At 41.9% G+C, this 18457-nt stretch overlaps 1 protein-coding gene across 4 annotated transcripts; it reads left to right on the top strand.

Annotated features, from left to right (window-relative positions):
- Nucleotides 1–176: 176 nt before the first annotated feature.
- On the top strand, nt 177–18003 carry CCDC62 (coiled-coil domain containing 62). 4 transcript variants are annotated; one of them, XM_075516163.1, is made up of 13 exons: nt 179–595; nt 831–1023; nt 1635–1801; nt 3133–3234; nt 3569–3740; nt 3826–3927; nt 5083–5171; nt 6146–6246; nt 6835–7584; nt 11406–11583; nt 12212–12343; nt 14002–14094; nt 17484–18003. In XM_075516163.1, exons 1-12 carry the CDS (start codon nt 560–562, stop codon nt 14086–14088), a joined length of 2109 nt encoding a protein of 702 aa, XP_075372278.1. In that variant the 5' UTR covers nt 179–559; the 3' UTR covers nt 14089–14094; nt 17484–18003. The 4 variants fall into 4 exon arrangements, with proteins under 4 accessions (XP_075372279.1, XP_075372278.1, XP_075372277.1 ...); XM_075516162.1 differs by lacking the exon at nt 17484–18003 and adding an exon at nt 16227–17458 and having other exon boundaries at nt 180–595; XM_075516164.1 differs by lacking the exon at nt 17484–18003 and having other exon boundaries at nt 177–595; nt 13981–14094.
- The last annotated feature ends 454 nt before the right edge of the window (nt 18004–18457 follow it).

An 18457-nucleotide genomic window follows, 5' to 3' on the forward strand; every position in this document is an offset into this window, starting at 1 on the left:
CCCCAGGCGGGCGCGGGGCTCGAACCCGCAGCCTCGCCGCTGGGGGGCCGGGGCTTTTGCCCAACCGCCGCCCGAGGCGGCCACTCAACGGCTGGCGGGGGCGGGGCGCCGCCGTGACGTCAGGGCGAAGGCGCAGGTGGGTTTGGCGGGGAGCGCGGAGTAACGGGCGGCAGCGGCGGCGCTGAGGGGAGGGGAAGGGCCCGGGCCCCGAGGGGGGGCGGCCCCGCCGGGCGGGAGGGCATGGGGGACCCGCAGGCCTGCCCCAGGAGCGGTCGGCGGAGGGGGGCCGCTCCCCCGAGGTGTTGGCACGTCGGGGCCCACCTCAGGGCCCTCCTCAGGCGTCGCCGCCCGTGGGAGGCCGCAGGGCCGTGGTGCCCCCGCCACGGTCGGTTCTCAACGGCTTGCGTTTGTCATTCCTGCAGGGCTGCCGGGTCAGAAGAGTCTCGGCGGGTAACCATGTAGTGCTTCAATCAGAGGCAGCCTCCATGCTGAGCGTTAGAGTCATAAATAGTTACCAGTATCCACTAATGCCTGGTAGCGCTCTGGCCCCCAGTCCCCTATGAACTCATCACTGCCGCGTTCTGCTTTGCCCCAGGTAAAAAATGAACCTACAGTTAACAATCGGAGCGCTCTATTTTTAACATGAAATTACCCATTGTACCACTAACGGTTTCAGTCAAGGACCACAGGTGGTATCACAAGCATGAGGAACCGTTTGGAATGGTCTCTGTTTATAATATAAAAATATTTTAACTTAAATTAAAACCTCGAGTTTATTATTGTCTCTTCTTCTTTACGTTGAAGTGTGTTCCATGTGTTCCCTTTTATAGAAACTTAGCCCAAGCCTTGAGAACAGCACCATTCAGAAACAGAGGCAAGAACTCCAGCTTTTAATTGCAGAACTGAAAGATCGTGATAAGGAACTCAATGACATGGTTGCAGTGCATCAGAGACAGCTTCTAGCCTGGGAAGATGATCGGCAAAAAATACTGACTTTAGCAGAACGATGCAACTCATTAAACAGTAAGTATTGTGTGTATGAAGAATAAGACCCTGGTCTTTTAAGTACGTTCAGGTGCTTAGACCCCTTAATAACAGTTTTGCGTCATATAAGGAACCATTTCCTATCATTCGGCCTTAAATTTGCTTGTCTTCTTTCTGAGATCAAAACTTCCACGATGGTACTAAAGTGATCTGATCTTGAAGGGGTATGATAATCAACAGCTCTTTCTCATTTGAATATGTAAATTGCTTCTGTGGATTCCTTAAAAAAAAAATCTCATGAAATAAATGTGGGGGAAGAGAACAATTTGCAAGCATGCTGGTGTACTGCAGAGCCGTGCGCCCTGAGGTTCTGCTGCATGGCTCTGACATCATCCGCAAGCCACCCAGCTAATCACCTGGCAGCTCTGAACGGTCTTGAGTGACAGCCATAGTACAGAGGTCACCACAGAATTCATATTCCATCTGACCTGGGTAGCTAGGGAATCCTGCTGCAGAGTATCCAATGCGAGCATCCATTTCTGAATCACATGATTTTAAAACAGTGGATTAAATTATTTCTGAGATTTAAAAAATTGCATGGCAGTATCTGAGCTGTTTTCTCACACATACCTTGTCTCCTTTCTTCTCAGATGAGCTGAACAAGAGAAATGAAATTATAAAATCACTGACCAAAAAGTTAAAGTTCTTAGCATCTCAGCAGAATGACAGTAAGACAACATTTGAAAATACACAACAAAAGTTTAAAGAGCTCTCTCAAAAAGTAACAGATGCAACTGTTCACTGTCAGGCTCTGGAGGTAGGAGTTGAGTGATGGTCTGATCTTGCAGTTCATGCATGTACAGAATGCCAGTGGCATTTGTGAGTTTCACTAGTGAATAAATATTTCATATTAAGGCTCTTGAGTTGCATTTGTCCTTTAGTACAGTAATCTTAGATTAAGGCATAGCTCTGGTTCGTTGGAAGAATAAAAGGGCAAAAAAGCTTTCCTAAGCTAGGATTTGGAGTTTGCTGTTTGTTTGCGTAGTTTTGGGGAACACTGCTCAGAACGAACTTGCCTCCAAAAATGTCAGGCACTGTGATTGCAAAAGGTAGCGTTGGCCCCCAGAACAGTATTGGTACTTGCTTGGGAAGTTCCAGAAAGTTTTCTTTACAACTTTGATTACTATCTGAACGTTCTGAAAATGGTTTAAGGATATGAAAATAATTGGTATTTGTCGTGGTTTAGCCCCAGCCGGCAACTAAGCACCACGCAGCCGCTCACTCACTCCCCCTCGGTGGGATGGGGGAGAGAATCGGAAGAACAAAAGTAAGAAAACTTGAGGGTTGAGATAAAAACAGTTTAATAGGTAAAGCAAAAGCTGCGCACGCAAGCAAAGCAAAACAAGGAATTCATTCGCTACTTCCCATGGGCAGGCAGGTGTTCAGCCATCTCCAGGAAAGTAGGGCTCCATCACGCGTAATGGTTACTTGGGAAGACAAACGCCATCGCTCCAAATGTCCCCCCTTCCTTCTTCTTCCCCAGCTTTATATACTGAACATGACATCATATGGTATGGAATATCCCTTTGGTCAGTTTGGATCAACTATCCTGGCTGTGTCCCCTCCCAGCTTCTTCTGCACCTGGCAGAGCACGGGAAGCTGAAAAGTCCTTGACTAGTACAGCAACAACTAAAACATCTCTGTATTATCAACACTGTCTTCAGCACAAATCCAAAACATAGCCCCATACCAGCCACTATAAAGAAAATGAACTCTATCTCAACTGAAACCAGGACAGTATTCAAGCGTTCTAGATGTTTTTAGAAGTGATTTGGCAATGATGTGTTTATTGGGATAATTTTTCCCTTGCATGCAATACAGTAAAGCAGTATTGGTCGCTTTCATCTGTCTAATCAGCTTGACTTAAGACATGCAGGATATTAAGATCCTTGATTGCAAGCAAGTTTGGCTGTAATGAATTGGGGAACAATTTTTACTCCAGTCCTCTCTTCTCCGGATCCTCACAGCTTGCTCAGAATCCCGCATTACCATTCGTAGTGTTTAAATAAAGTTGTGCACACATTTACTGGAAAATAGTAACTTTGAATCATTGAGGTAGTAACTGATACTCTTATTTCTGTTCACTAGGAGAAAAATCAAAGTCTCCACTGCTCAGTTTTGGAACTGTCTGCTAAAACAGGCCAGCTGCAAGCAAGAGAACAGGAGCTTCTTACTATGCTTAAGCTGAAGGTAACGTCTGTCATCTCATCAGGCAATAAATGTGGTCAAACTGCAGTGCACGTAGTGGTGACTGTAACGCAGTGGTTTAGTCACCATTGATCTCACTGCTGTTTAATTCTTAGGCTTGTTTGAGAAGGGAAAAGTGGTCAACAAACAATAAACTCGTTTATTTTCATTAACAGGCTTGTTTCCTGGCTTTGATTTTTGGGTTTTTTCCTCAAGAGCTCAGAATAAAATCTGTGAAGTAGCTATAACTGCTGGAATAAGATGTACTATTGTTTTGTCAAAATCCATACATGAAGATAAAACAATAATCAAGAATACATTCTATTTCATATTTCAGGACGAGGTTATACTTGAAACAACTGATCACATTACTGAGTTTACATCTAAATTCAAAAAGCTGGAAAGTGCATTGCGTGCAGCAAAGATGGAGGAATTCAGTCTCAACAAAGAAAAACAAGACCTGAAACTGAGACTGAAAGAACTAATACTTGAAACAAATAAGCTGAAAGGTAAATGTTCATACTGGGCACCTAATTCAGTGCAGACCAGCATGATTGCTTTTCATTCTGGGAAATACTACATTTTGTTTTAAAGATGACCTCTGTGAAAAGATGAAGGAAAATAATAAGCAGCAGGGAGAAATCATTCACCTCAGACAAGAAAATGGCTGCTTGAGGAATGAGCTCGCACTTGTTGGTAAGTGTGGGGAGTTGGGTTTTCATGCCTTAGCTTTCAACAGTTCAGAGACTTCTAGACAACAACAGTTCACTAATATCTGTGAAGTAGGCAGCTTCTTATCTACATTTCTTGCAGTTTAATAAAGGTATATGCCTTTGTGTGTCATTCTATGAAAGCGATATCTAGGGATTCTGCAGGAACAGTTTCTAAAATCTTGTAAAAACACAAAGTTCACCAATATGATTACACATGGAGGAGTGAATGGCTCAGAGGATTCTCTCTTGAAAATTTTTGAGACTTTTATGTCTCCTGTGGTATTAATAGAATAAGTGGGGGTGCCATTCTCCCTTCTGACATAGGTTGCATACAAAATGGTGACCTACTGGAAAGAAACCACTTGCAAAACTTAAAGCTTAGGCCCTATGGAATTACCAGCCCGTTCACTCTCCCCAGTGTTTGTATCGAAGAAGTATGTTCACAATTTCACTTTTTCTCTTGTTTTTCTTTAACTGATGCTTTTGGTTTAGATAGTTTAATATGCAGGACTTGGTAAACTGCAACTTGCTATCTGTTGGTAGCTTCACTTTGGTTTTGGGTAGAGAGAAGCTCTTCTGTACTGCAGTGGATAGGAAAGGCAGGCTGATTGTTGCTGCAGTGTTCTTACAGACAAGCAATGTACCTTGACAGATGAGGTGACCAAAGATGACCTCTGCTGTGAGATGATTTACTTGTGCCTGTCACTTTTCATCTGTGATTACCTTTGCCAAATATTGATCCCATGTCTCATTATTTTAAAAACAATAGTAATGGGAAGTATTTCCCAGCACTTCCCTGTACAAGGCATAAATTAGAATTACTGAATTTCCTTTCCATGCAAGAATGTTAACATGAAAAAGTGAAATAAATCAGTCAATGAAGTAGAATATTGCTGCTAGTAAAATAAAGCTAGGTGCTGGTGAAAAGTCCGAGGAAAATACTTGATCTGTTTAGTTGTCGTATGGTTTTTGAGCTCTTTTTATTTGGAGGGGAAACAGATCCTGTTGATCTTAAGAAAATGCTTGTGTTTTGGTTAGGTAGCTGTTTCTACTGCTACAGACATACATGTTAACAAATGGACTTGCTTTGTGTCTGTTCACTTTAAGTAATTAAAAAATTGTGTATGTTTTGAAACAGTTGAGAAAGCAAAGAGAAAGGATCAACTTCTTCAGTTTGCCAAGTCTAAACAAGTGCGGACTGACACAGAACTATCAAGTTTGCGACAGGTACAGCCCTAGTTGCATTTCTACTCTGAGATTATGAAGACATTTTTCAATAACATCAAATCAGCATGGAACACTATAAAAAAGTTATATCTAGCTATTCTTAATTAAGAAAAAAATTCAAATTTGCCATTTCTGCCTTGCTGGGATTCCTATGGAATGTCGTTTGGTTTTTTTTTTTTGGTTAAAATTAAAAAACCCATGGTACAAATCCTTGTATTTACATGTGCCTTTAGCCTTTTTTTGTGTAATTGTAATTATTTGGTCCTACAATGAGTAAATACCACCCTCACAGCCGTAAAGTGGGGGCACCCTGTTGAGATAACAGTTCGTCAGTGTGTGTATAACCAGCAAGTGCTAGGCTCCGAGAAATCATGTGAAAGGCAGTGGGAGTGGGGCGGGCTGCCTCGCACACATGCCCGAGGTGAACTCACACAGGGTAAAGGGGCATGGTGTGCTGAAAGATCTGTTTTCCAAGAGAGACTTAAAACCAGTGTTTTCGCCTGTGCTCGTTTGAGGTTCTCAAGGCATGTTCAATTTTTTTTAATTACAAATAACTGATCGGTATGTTGTCTTCTACATTAGCTTTACAAAAAATCCCCTGCAGTGAAAGCCAAATACCACGATCATCATTCATGTCCTGTAATTCTGCATAACTTTGAACAACATAATAACAACATGCATTAAATATCAAATAACAGTAATGTTATTGTATTTATGGTTCAATATGGTTCCATCTTAGAAAACACTGCAGTCTTCTAATAGAAATACTGTTTATTGCTGCAAAACATTTTTTCCTAAATACATGCAGAGATGGCCCCTTAGATTTGGAAGGCTTTGACAATAGCTTGACTGCAGGTATTGGTTTATAAAAGTGTTTTGAGGATATTTTTGGAAGACAAGCAATGTGTTAGTACCTGATGACAATGTTCCTGCACTCCAGACTTTCACTAATGCGCATTACTATCTTTAAACAGATCTACGTAAAACAGCAGCGTGACTTGCAATTTCTTCACGTCAATTTGGAGAGCTCTCAGGAATTAAGGCAAAAGCATGAAAAGGCAGCACATGAAAGGAGGTAAAGTAATTTTTTTTCTTTTTTTTTTTCACTCTCAGGGAGAGACTTCACTGCTCAGCCACAACTAACATCCTAAAAGAGATGTGTGCTGTGTCAAGATGGCTTTGCTGGACTCAACACAAACATCCAGTGAAGTTGTCAGATACCTTTTTTAACTTGGTCAGGAGACACCATGAGTATCAGTCACAGAATAAAGCGTGGTATGCAGGCCAGACAGTTACGGATTTTTTTAAACATTGAATGGTCTGGAGGTAGGGATGTTAATCTGGCCCACTACTACTTTTGTTTAAAAATCAAAGTTTATTTTGCTTTCAGATTAGGAAATTGGTGCACACCGTGGAGGTTCAGACAGAATCATCACACTATATAAAACATGAGGGAACTCTCAGACTGATTTTGGAAAGTAACAGCCAAATCTGGGCAGACTTCTGTCAGGTTTTGGCAGGATACAGCTGCCTGTTGGTATATGAACTACCACAAAACCATGGCTACAGCCTCTGGTTAATGTATAGCTTTAACTTTGAATACAGTTATGTGTGCTCTTTAAATGCAGTGTTTCTGACTGTTTTCTTTATCATGCCATTGTAGCATAGGTATGGCATTCTCTGCCACTGAAAGTAACAGCGAGACAGACACGGTTAGGACTGAGGGCACCTACGGGATATGCGAGGAGTGTGGAACTGCACAAGTTCCAAAAAGTAGGGTAAAAACCACCTCTGAGATGTGTGAAGTAGATAATAGACTGTTACCGAATGCATCAGACTTGGAGGAAACTACCTCAGCGTACTTAAACCAGTGTCAAAAAGTTGTGAAAGTCTTGGCTGTCCTTATGGAAGAAGAAGAAAAGCAGGATGTTGCATCAAGCTCTGATGAGCTAGGCAGCAAAGTATTTTGTGAGGCAAACAACACAAGGCCATTGAGAAACGGGGAAATTTCTGAGAGTGGAGTGGAAAGCAGAGACCAACAAACCTTTGAGTCATCTTTACCTGAATATGAGCATTGGCTTAACGTCAGTTCTTGTGTAGATTCGCCAAGTACTTTGATCCAGAACACCGTCACATCTGACAAAACTGATAATGAAAATAAAGCCTGGGAAGAGAGAACTGGAATTCTGTTTGGCCAGAAAAGCAGAGAGACTGCTGTTGCAATTCACAAGTCTGAATCTGATTCCTGTAGTAGTAACTTCATCATAAAAAAAGATGCATGGTGGAAGCCAGTATCAGATCCGGAATGGTTGCAGATTTTCAAACCCGTAAAAGGAGATGGAAGTATATGGCATGGAAAAGATTGCAACTGTCTCAAGACTGCACAAGAGATGAAATGTGCCAGCTCAAAGAGGTTATGTGCTTGTTACATTTAAGAAATAGATAGGTACAAGCTGGAGTTATGTAGAAACTTGGGTGTACAAGCTCTCAATAATTTATATTATCTTAAGTGATGTTTAAAGTAACTGCTGTTTTAAAATTAGTCTACCAACTTGAAAAGTAGTAAATTTAAATAAGTTAAAATAGCTCTAAGGTATCATGATTCTATTTTTATGCATTTATTTTTTCGCATCTCTTATCCCCAAGAGCTGTGTGGGTAGGAGAAGCTGCAATACCACATAACTTGCCAAATAAACTCATTGAGAAAAATGCAGATTTTAAAATCTTCTGATTTTTTGAAATCCCAGATGTTGCTTGTAAATCTGGCAGGTAAAATATGTTCTGACCAGAGTTGGACTTCTGCAGTGATGTTTCTGTAAGGCAAGAAACAAACCTAGATTTTGTGTGATGCTTTAGTGACTGTGTTATTTCTGTTGAGAAATCACACAGTGGCTGGGCAAGAATGTAGGACACGGCTCTTCCGCACAGGCTGCTTTCCTCACTCAGGGCAAGAAAATGAGATGGCAAGATTTAAAGAACAGCAATCTGTCCACTCTCCAGTGCCTCTTTGTTCATGGGACTTGATCCCTGAGTTTATATTGGGGGAGGAAAAAGGACATGTGGTTGGGGATGAGCAGAACGACGTTTCTAATGCTGAGAAGTGTCGGAAAAATACTTGGGTGTCTTAGTGGTATTGGAAGGTATCCGAGATATAAATGCTGCTTCACATTTATAGAAGTGGTTTTATGCCTGCACAAGCAAGGGCATTCAGAGCTGTGATACTCTGTGGATTTGTTGTGTTGGTTCCTCTACTTCCTTTCAAAAAATTGACTGACTTACCAACTCTATTTTGGAAGGATTTCTGAAGTTTTACAGAGATTTCATAGCTGCCTTTTAGACAGAGAAGAGAAGGAAGAGTAGCTTTTCAGCTGGTAGTTTGACAAGTACAGTGAATGAACAGCTGTTTAAACCTGCTAAGAATTTTAGCCAGCAAGTCTGCCCAACATCCAAACAAATTAATGTTATGGAAGGGAAATATCTGATGCTTTCATTCTGTGTTGCTTTTAAAACAAAAATATTATAGAAATTGTTACTGCAGTGAGATAGACCTGTTCAGAAACAAGGTGAATGGGCAGCCATTGAAAAAGAATGCTGTCCCAGCACATTCCCACACAGCTTAGCTGAGCTTCACTCTGTGTGTGGACTCTCTCTAGTTTCCGCTGTCCATAAATCATTAAAAAGACTCCATTCCCCTTATGTCTACCCTGACCTTTCTTACCTACTCCCCCAGCAGCACAAATGACACACTGCCATCCTTCCAAATCTCTTTTGAGGCTGAATCATGAAAACTGCTTTCACTTTTTGTCTTGTCCTTAAGGGGATTTTAGGGGAGAAGGAACAAATTCAACACGGGTGATGCAGATAGAGCAGATATCCTTCAGTAAGGGAGGGCTGCTCTACCCGTTTGGGATTTGCTGCTGAGGTATCAAGTTTTCTTGATGCCCACATTTGGTCCTAGGAGCCCTGATAACTGGGGATGGATTTACTGAGTGCAAATCCCAGACTGTCTGCTTTCCAGCCCCTGCTGACTCTCATTTGCTATCGAATAAATTCTCGCCCCATAAATGGAAGGAAGGCAGTAGTATTGCAGTCTTCAGTGTGGGCTTCTTGTTAAGGCATTAATGGCAGAGACCAAACACAACATTCCTTCTGGGACTTGAATCTGGATCCTCCAGTTTTCCATTGCTGACTTTGTAGTGCTGATGATGTATTTTGTGTGTAGGGAAGGGTGCTGGCACCTCCCTGTCAGCCCAGCAAATATTTTTGACATGAGTTCTTGAATTCTGGAACAGCCAACAAGAAGGCTATTAACGCAGTCAAATACCTTATCCAACTGCAAGAGCGATTGTGAAATACCGTAATGCAGGAATCACTTCTGTGTGCTCTGACTTAGTGACTTCATTTATGTTGGACCAACATTTGCTGCCTTTGGATTTTTATCTCAATTCTGGTTTTAAAGATGGAGCGTCAGCTGTTACTTGTTCAGTCTGCTCCTGCTGGACTAAGCCACCTGTTTCTTGAGCCATCTCCCTGCCTCAAAATCAAACCTGTTTTCCTGCCTCCCTCCCAACCTGTGTATCCTTCAAAACTAGCTGTGCTCATTGCATTTCCTTGCATCCTCTGCTTCTAGGCTGCTACAGCTTGTTCCCTCACATCTCTCCAGAGCCTTTTCTTGTCAGAAGCTCACAAACATGAGCTCTTCTCCCTTAAAAGCCTATTGTGTCCCAGTGTTCTACAAGAGAAGTGAAATGAGACACAGCAGAGAGTTCTGAGCTGGCATCTCTCACAAGGGCTTTTTCTTAGCTTGAATGTCATTTAAAAATAAACCTTTTTGTAACAGTCTTGCCAGGCATGGAATGTGTTGTATCTAAAGAATATTTAATGAAACGTTGTAAACTTGAAGACAGTATTTTCTTTAAAATGTACGTATTTTTTAATTATTTACCCGATCCAGGCAGTGCTAGCACTGTGCTTCTGTTTTGTTCAGAAGTGTGATGAATACAGAAATGTTTTATTTGGGGAGATGGTCGCTATTGTATTTACTTTTTAAAAACTGTATGAAGTGGAAATTAGCAGTTGAAAATGAAATTCACTGCATAGCTTGTAACGGCTAGCAGAAACCAGGGCACGTCTTTGTACAAGCCACAGACAGCACTCAGTGCTGTGTGAAAACACAGCACAGGGGACGGGTGATCCCAGGGGAAGAGGGCTTAGTTAGGGTGATCAAGATAGTTCCTAATATGCTACAGCTTTTATTAGTTCTAGTCTTAATTTGTGATTAATTGGTGCTGAGCTGAGTAAGGGATTTGGTACGTTTTGATAAAATTGTGATTTAAGGAATTGAAATTGAGAACTCTTTTTCTCTAGGGTAGGCTATAATAAAGTTAACTTTTAGTATGGGAAAGGTGTAAGAGAAAAGTTTCAATCACTTGACATGCATATTAAGAGCTAAAGACCTTTTGTATTAAGACAAGCTTGGCATGGCTGTGAGTCCGTGTTTGGACAGTAATAACATGCTGGGTATGATTTGTTGCTTTAACTGTCGTTTAAATTGCTGTTCAGATATTCCTAAATACACTCAGATATACCTGCTGCTAAATTAATATTTTGTTTTGCTTTAAAACCTAGGGGAAGATGTATGCCAGTAGATCATATGCTTCAGCTCCACACTGAAATGGTAGTAAGGCAACTGAGTTTTGGGTTTAATCACAGTTTGCCTGAACAGCACTTTACTGTTTGGTGCTGTATTTAAAAATAAATAAAATAAAGCCTCTTTGGGAAGGCTCTCCTGTGATCTCTGAAGTGAGACGATGACTTTAAAAGACTGAAATTCCCTTGAAAAGTACACCTACAAATATTAATTTGCCTAATGGTTGATTAAAAAAAAAAAAAAAAGGGAGTAGGGCATGAGGGAAGAAAGAGTACCAGAGTATTGAGAGGAACTAAATACTGCCTTCTGTGTGATCTTTGCAAGGTTAAACAGATACTCAAGCACATGGTAATGTAGCTGTTCTTGAAACTGGTTGAATGTCAAACTGTTTTCCTCAGAGGATGAAACTGATCTAATGAAGCTGTTAAACATGGGAACCACTCTGAGGAACAGAGTAATCTCAAATGCTCGATGGTTTTCTTGGCTCAGGGCCCATAATTATTTATGTTGTCCCATGATTTTCCTTTGAAAGTTTGAAAAGGATGGTGATACTGTTTCTGTCAATGTCTTAATTTTTTTAACAGTGAAGAAAATGTGGATCTGAATTCTTTTCACTTGGATTCTCCCTGTTTGACATCCACCCAGAAAGGAGACAGGCCTCAAAGATGTGAGAAATTCTCTGATGAAGACTTCCCTCCGGAGATCAATAACCTTTCAGTGACTAAGCCAACAAACAGATGCTGTAATGCTACCATGGACCAAGTCAGTATTTTATTGCAGAATGTACTTCGTTAATTTTAAGGGGAATTGTGACTGATAGTAGGAAGGCAAATGTCTGCCGGCATGGAAGAACTAGGGACTTGAATGATGAGACAGCAGGCTTAAAGCAAAGGTGGTAAAATATTTTTTCAAAATAATTCCTTGTTGTCTCAATATGTCTTGGACAGCGTAAGTGAGTTTAAAAAAAAAAAAAAGATAAGCTTTTGAAATGAAAGGCTTTGGGATAATGGATGCTGGCTAATTGGTAATTCCAGTAAAGCACAATATCTGAGTACACTTGGGCACAGTTATTAGAAACTATTGGACACTGTTTCTTTCTTGTTCTGCCTGTTTTTCCCTCTTTCCATGTCATTTTTATTCTCTCCTTTATCACGGAAGTACTGCTGTTGTGTGCACTATGTATACGTGCATGTGAAGACCTGTTAAAAAGCTGACACTAGGAAAGACCTCTGTGTTTATTAGAAATGCCTGCATTTAGACAGAGTCTGGATCAGTGTTATGTTGTAGTATTTTGAACTGAGACATTTCAAAATGAAAGGTATGTTACAATCCTTTGACATATTCCAAAAAGATCATTTCATAACTTTGACTCACTTTCTGTCTTCCCCAGGACACCAGTTCCCCCATAAGTAAGCTGCAACATGCGTTGGCCGAGTCTCGACAGATGGTTGCTGATCTGGAGCTTAGCACTCTCCTCCACGCGAGCCCTCGCTGCAGTCCAAACAGCAGCAGCATTAATATGGTATATATCACTCCCCTATGACTAGATTTAGGTGGCCGGGAAGAGTGATTGCAAACATCCTTTCCCTTATGCTTGACTTGTGCTATGACATTATAAACAATATCCTCCTCATGCTTTGCTAAAGAGAAAATTCCTGCATGCCTTAGCATGAAGTAGTTGAATTTTTTTATAGGATTCTTTATGGCTCCTCAAGGTCATGACAGGATTTGACTTTTGCATGTGTCTAAACAGATGGAAGGAAGAAGTCATTTTGGAGCAAGCTGTAGGAGGTCTAGAAAAAAGCAAACAGAAGTATGACTTACATTCAGAACTGGTTTATTACGCTAGGTATATTTGTGGAAAGGAGGACAGTATAGGAAATAGGTGATATATAGAATAGTTTTGTATATGAATTTAAAGCAGACTCTCAGCTTAAATAACTTCAGAGTTTTTGTGGGTTAATAGCTTTAGTTCCTTCATTGCAAGGTCAGAGAACATACTCAATGATCAAAGAAAATAACCTGTATGTAGCTGTCATGGCAATTTATTTTATGAGCATGAACGCTGATAGGGAGTTTCTGCCTTGAGTATGTGGGCCATAGGAGTAATTGGAGAAGGGGGCACTTGTTTGTTTTCATAAATATCCTTGAGAATTTCTACCTTGTTTGACAAGGAGATTGTACCACTCATCAGTAGAAATGAGTAAACTTGTGCTGATATGTATCACAAAGGGAGAATTTAGACTTTTGGTTTTAAAGCAGACTCCTAATGAGAAGGCTGCATGTTGAAACCTCAGCTTTCTCCTGAAAGGTATTACCTCTCTCTAAAACTGTTGCACTCCTTATATCCTTAGATGAACTTGACCAGAACAATGTTACTGTAAGTAACAGACAAAGTAATTTTGATAACATTCAGAACCATAAAACCTTAGCTGTGCTGGGACTGACTGACAGAGTATAAAGGTTGTCTGCCAGCGTTTGCATAAACTGAAAGGATATTTTGTTTAGAAGTTCATCTGCAGGCTTTCATTCAGCGTGAAAGACAGCAACAGTGTAGTCTTTTGGAAAGACTGTCTTGTAGGAGGGATTCCTGAAAAGCTCTCTACAAAACAGTGGTTGCTTGTGGCTCTTGCCCAGCCCCATCAGCTGTCTGGCTCCTGCTTACTGGTTGGCACGTCACAGCTTGGCTAAACCGGCTGTCCTTTAGTAGCGAGCATGACTCTGCTTTATACCCTGATACTGCATTTCTGAGCTTGGAAATTGGCTTCTCATTCAGAATGGTTGCTTTAGTGGATAGAAAATAAAGCAGGCTCCTGTTTACTGGCGGGGGTAGCTTCTGAACCACATCTGAGGAACTTTGATCTACTTTCAGAGCAGTTCTGGGCAAAAACTTGTCAAGCATGTTTTAGTTAATCTATGCAGGCCAGCTAATCTGCGCTTAAAACCAGGCTTACCTGAGGCTGTTTTAAACTGCACTTTAAAACATATCAAATACAACCCTTAGAATTTAATCAGTAAGAATTGGTATCTTTTGGATTCTATGCCCTGCTTAGGGGAGGGAGGAGAAGAGGGAATTAAAAAGTGTATCCTTGCTGCTCACCAGTTTGAATCTGGCAGCTCTGTAATTTTTATTATCTGAGTTCTTTGATTTCCACATAGTGTTTTTGCATTACAATATAGACAACAGAACTTGCAGAAGCCCTTCACAGAACCCAGTTATCTGCTGCAGAAGAAAGAGATACTAAGCTTCCATTCTTTTCTCTGTGATGTTCTGTGAGTATTAAGGTGTTTTCAACTTGATTTTTTTTTTGGTTGATTTTTTGGTTTCCCTCTTTATAAATGCGTCTGCAATATTAATACAAGTCTATGGACTTCTGAGATGACTATGGACATGGTTTAGTGGTGGACTTGGCAGTGTTAGGTTTACGGTTGGACTCGATGATCTTAAAGGTCTTTTCCAACCTAAACGATTCAATGATTCTATGAGCCTGGCACAAGATTCTAAGTGCACTGCTCTGAATGCATGTCCAATAAAACTCTTGTGAGTACTGTAACAACAAACAGATGTTCAGGCAGCAAGTAATTCCTTTAGTCAAATAATTAAACTTTTCTCAAGTATGCTCCTCATCCTCTGGGCAGTCAGGTCTTGGAGCTCCATTCCTGAGTACCTGCACACTGCTTATTGTAGTTAAAGTCCTTCTGTGTGTTACAGATAACAGGATCAAGGACATGAACATTGTTAAATAAGAGATTGGGAAGTGTTTTTCAGTGCCACAGCCAAGAGCCTTTTTAGCATATTGTTCCTGGGCTCAGAGCTCCAAAAGTAGAATGTATTGAATAGGGCTGTTTCAGAATATAAAAAGCAGCCTTGCCCATAGCAGATTGTTTTTTCTTTTTGAATCAGGAAATTTCTTATTTGTTCTACTAATGTGAATTGGATGCTTGCAATAGGCACCATGTTGTCTGGTTCTGAGGACAAAAGAGTAACTAGATATGGTTAAAATACCAAACACCACATGAAACTGAATAAGAACTAGCAACAATGGGGGCAAGAATCGACAAAAAAAGAAATCTTCCAGTGCTTACACAACCCAAGCGCATGTCTGCAAAGGGCAGTTATTACACAGCAAGCTGCAGTGTGAAGCTGTGTGGCACTGGGTTTCTCGTACTGATCAACCTCGATCCAGTGGGGAGCTGGTGCTCAGTTCTTCTCTCTCGGTATATTCAAACTGCAATCCCTGAACTGTTTCTCCCCTGTGGAGCTAAACCCTCTGTGCCCCTGGGGAGTGGTGTTGGTTTTTAGCACCCTCATGTTCTGCTGTTTCTGCATTAAGTCTGGAGACATTAAGTCTTCTTTCAACTTAAGTTGGGTCTGCTTAGTGCACACTAATGGGGCTGTCATAGGAAATGGATGCTGAGTAGCTGGAATGCCGTACCTTAGTCTGCTGTAATGTTCCTGCGCAGAGAGCTCTTCTTTTCCTAAAAAGAGCCCTAAGGAAGAAGAAGCTGGATGTTTTACAGATTGAAGCCAGCACTGTGACTTGCATCCTGAAACTACTGATGTTAAAAAGTTTCAGGAGCAAATCCCCAAAACTGCTGAGCACAATGCTGATACAGCAAAGCGGTAAGCGTACGCTTAGCCTACAGAAATAATATCCTTTGCCTCAAGTGAGAAAGAACTGGTGGAACAAACGTACCCACAATTCGCTGTAGATCCATGACAAGAATTAGCGACTGTGCAAGTCACTGGCTGCTGCATAATTCTTATTTTCTTCGTTTATTAAAAGGCACTGAATCACTGTGATCAGTTAAATCCAAAGCAGCTTTTGCTGAGTTGATAGCAGGTACCAAAATAAGTAACATTTGGGCAATTTTGTATAGAGAAGTGATCAAATTGATTTTGGTTGGGTTGTTTTTTTATTGCTTTGAAATCATTTGAGGGCAGATGCACTGGTAAACATTAGGTTAATTTCCTAACTAGCTGACAGTGCTTTAGCCATTTTCATCAGTCAGTTGTTTTTCCTTTAGAGAGAGGCTGGGTGGGGGATAGTTGAAGAGCAAAGAAGGAAAGCAGTGAGTAAAAGGATATATCCAGTTTTGGACCCAGTAGCATGTGCCACTGCTTGTAAACTGTGACTCAGTGGCTGGCTGAGGGCACAAAGATCACTCCTTTTTGCAAAACAAACTGGGAAGATTTTATTTCAGAACACTCCAGTGGTGTCCCTGAGACTGTTGTCTTTCTGTGAAGCGCTTTGTTTACCTTTCTCCTCTTCATATTTTTACTCTTATGTTTTTATTGTCTGCACTGTGAAAATTTATATAGTGAATTGACATCTATGTGATTGCTTCATATATTTTAGAGGAAATGTTCCTGCATTTTAATAAAAATCTTTAATTTTCTGCAGTGGATGAAGAAGTTTCCAATATAGAATTAATTTTGAGAACTGAAGATCATCAACCCGTCAGCTACAATGGAAAGTTACCTAATTTTTTTCAACGGCTCTGTGAGTGTTTGAAAGACTCTCAAGTGGCAAAAAGATGTGACTATGCAGGAATATATTTTATCTTGAAATAAAACATAGAATTATGCCAAGATTAACAAAAGTATTTTTATAGCTGAGACCTCAGGTTAAATACTAGCTTGTTTTTTAAGAATCTTAAGTGTGTAATTGTTACGACATAGGGACTATTTTTCTTACCTTTTTTTTTTTTTATGGTGGCTCAGAAATATTTATAGAGTATGACACAGCCAAGCATTCTTTTTTTTTTTGTTAGTTTATTGTTTTTGTTCTGGACTTCTTGCTGTGGAGAGAGAGATGAATAATGTTTATAGGAAGTTCCCAGTTAGTGTTGTAACCAGGAACTGCCTCCTGCATTGTTGAAGTGGGAGAGCTGTCACCCACGAGATGGGCAAAACAGCCTTCCCCGGTCAGGAGCTGTTTGTTCTAACAAAGCTTATGGCGAGATCAGGGGTGTGCATGGGCTCTCTTAGCACTGTATGGCAGCAGCAACGCATAACGCGACTGGCTTTTTAGGATTTAAACTGTTTTTATCTTTGACTAGTGGGCAAGACATGTGCCATGATCATAATTTGAACTTATTTTTTAACTAAAAGATCAAAGAAGCTAATAAAGGTGACACCTTTGCTGTATCTTTCTTGCCTATTTAACACACTGTCCAACACATTTAGTACTTAATTTATGAGGGTTCTCTGGGACGTAGGACACCAACTGCCAGAGACATGAGCGGGCTGCTCGGTCGCTGTGGTTTGTGAGCGGTTCGGGACCCCCGTGCCAAGTCCACACCACTGAGCGCTGCGCCAGCGTTTTTCCTGCGTGGGGGCAGCTGAGGGGTGGGAGTCTCTGGCTCTGTCCACTGCCAGGAAATTAATTGCTGTGAATACAACACTTGCACCATGGTTTCTCCTTGTTAACTCTTTCATATAATTTTCTGCTTTCTCTTTAATTGCTGAAATGACAGCCTGCTTTCCTTTGTGTACTAATCGCCTCAAAATTAGTCGACTAATTCTGATCATAGCTGCTGTCCTCCAAGCTCTTTCCCTCCCCGCCCGCAAGCATCACTCACGGAGGGAATCTCTGCTTCTCAGGTTTTTTTCAAGTTTCCACAAACCCTTAAAGCGCATTTGATTCCTCTGCCTGCAGAGAAACTATCCAGGCTCCATCCTCAATATCTGCTGCTGTGGGTAAGACAAAAATTCCCCCCAAAAAGCCACCGACAGCAATACCACGATGCTCACCCTGAAGCTGTCCAGCAACTACACCGGATGTCAAACCCTAGAGAAACTGGCACAGCGTGAGCTGTGCTTTCCGGTTTAAATGCGTTTAGTGTTAGTGGATGAACGCGCTGAACCCCCTTGTGAATTCAAAATGCTCTGCTGATGGCTTTCAAATCAATATCGAAAACTGAGCTCAAGCGATGCAACAAGGATCCGCAGAGCCCTAGGGTTTTGTGTGGCGGCTGCCCTGGATGTGTGGAATGGGAAGAAGGGGAATATTGGGGTTAATTTATCCAGGCACTAAGTGACTTACAAACCGACTGTATTATCTACCACGCTCTGAGGCTCGTATCGAAACTCAAGCCGCATCAAACTCGGCTGCCTTATTTCTGGAAGCACTAGAAATACTCCAGGGAGAGCCTTCGCTATTGTATTCTCGTACTGAATTATTATTAAAGAAAACAAAGCTGCTGTTCAGCTACGGCCCTGCTTTCCGCAGGGGTGGACGTGCTCTCTGCTGCTTGGCTTTTCTGAGGGGAAGGCTGAGAAGGGAGCGGTAATGAAGCTCCGAGTCTCTTCGGTGTCTTTGCGGGGCTGCTTTAGAGAGGGACGGAGAAGCGGCCTGTCGTGCCGTGAGGAGCGGGACGCAGCACAGGCGGTAGGGAAGGGTGGTAGAGCGGGAAGATCAAGGCCGTGCCCGTCGCCTTTCCCGCGCCGTGGCTGGTGCCTCGTGAACCGGGGGGAGCCTCCGTGCCTTTCGCCCCGCGGGGGAAGCGGGCCGGGAGGGCTCGGCCGCTGGCGGACGGCTCCCCCCCCCGCCCCGGTCCCCGCGGCGGTGGGCCGGGCCGGCGGGGCCGGCGCTGCTCCCACCTGCCCGCGGGTGGGCGTGGGGCGGGCGGG

Source organism: Mycteria americana, chromosome 13 (assembly GCF_035582795.1).
Source record: "Mycteria americana isolate JAX WOST 10 ecotype Jacksonville Zoo and Gardens chromosome 13, USCA_MyAme_1.0, whole genome shotgun sequence".
NCBI classification, from domain to species: Eukaryota; Metazoa; Chordata; class Aves; order Ciconiiformes; family Ciconiidae; genus Mycteria; species Mycteria americana.

Coding starts and splice junctions, on each gene's coding strand:
- CCDC62 (XM_075516163.1), top strand. CDS start 560: ATGAACTCATCACTGCCGCGTTCTGCTTTGCCCCAG. Junction 1,802..3,132: donor TTCACTGTCAGGCTCTGGAG/GTAGGAGTTGAG, acceptor TCTGTTCACTAG/GAGAAAAATCAAAGTCTCCA. Junction 5,172..6,145: donor AACTATCAAGTTTGCGACAG/GTACAGCCCTAG, acceptor ATCTTTAAACAG/ATCTACGTAAAACAGCAGCG.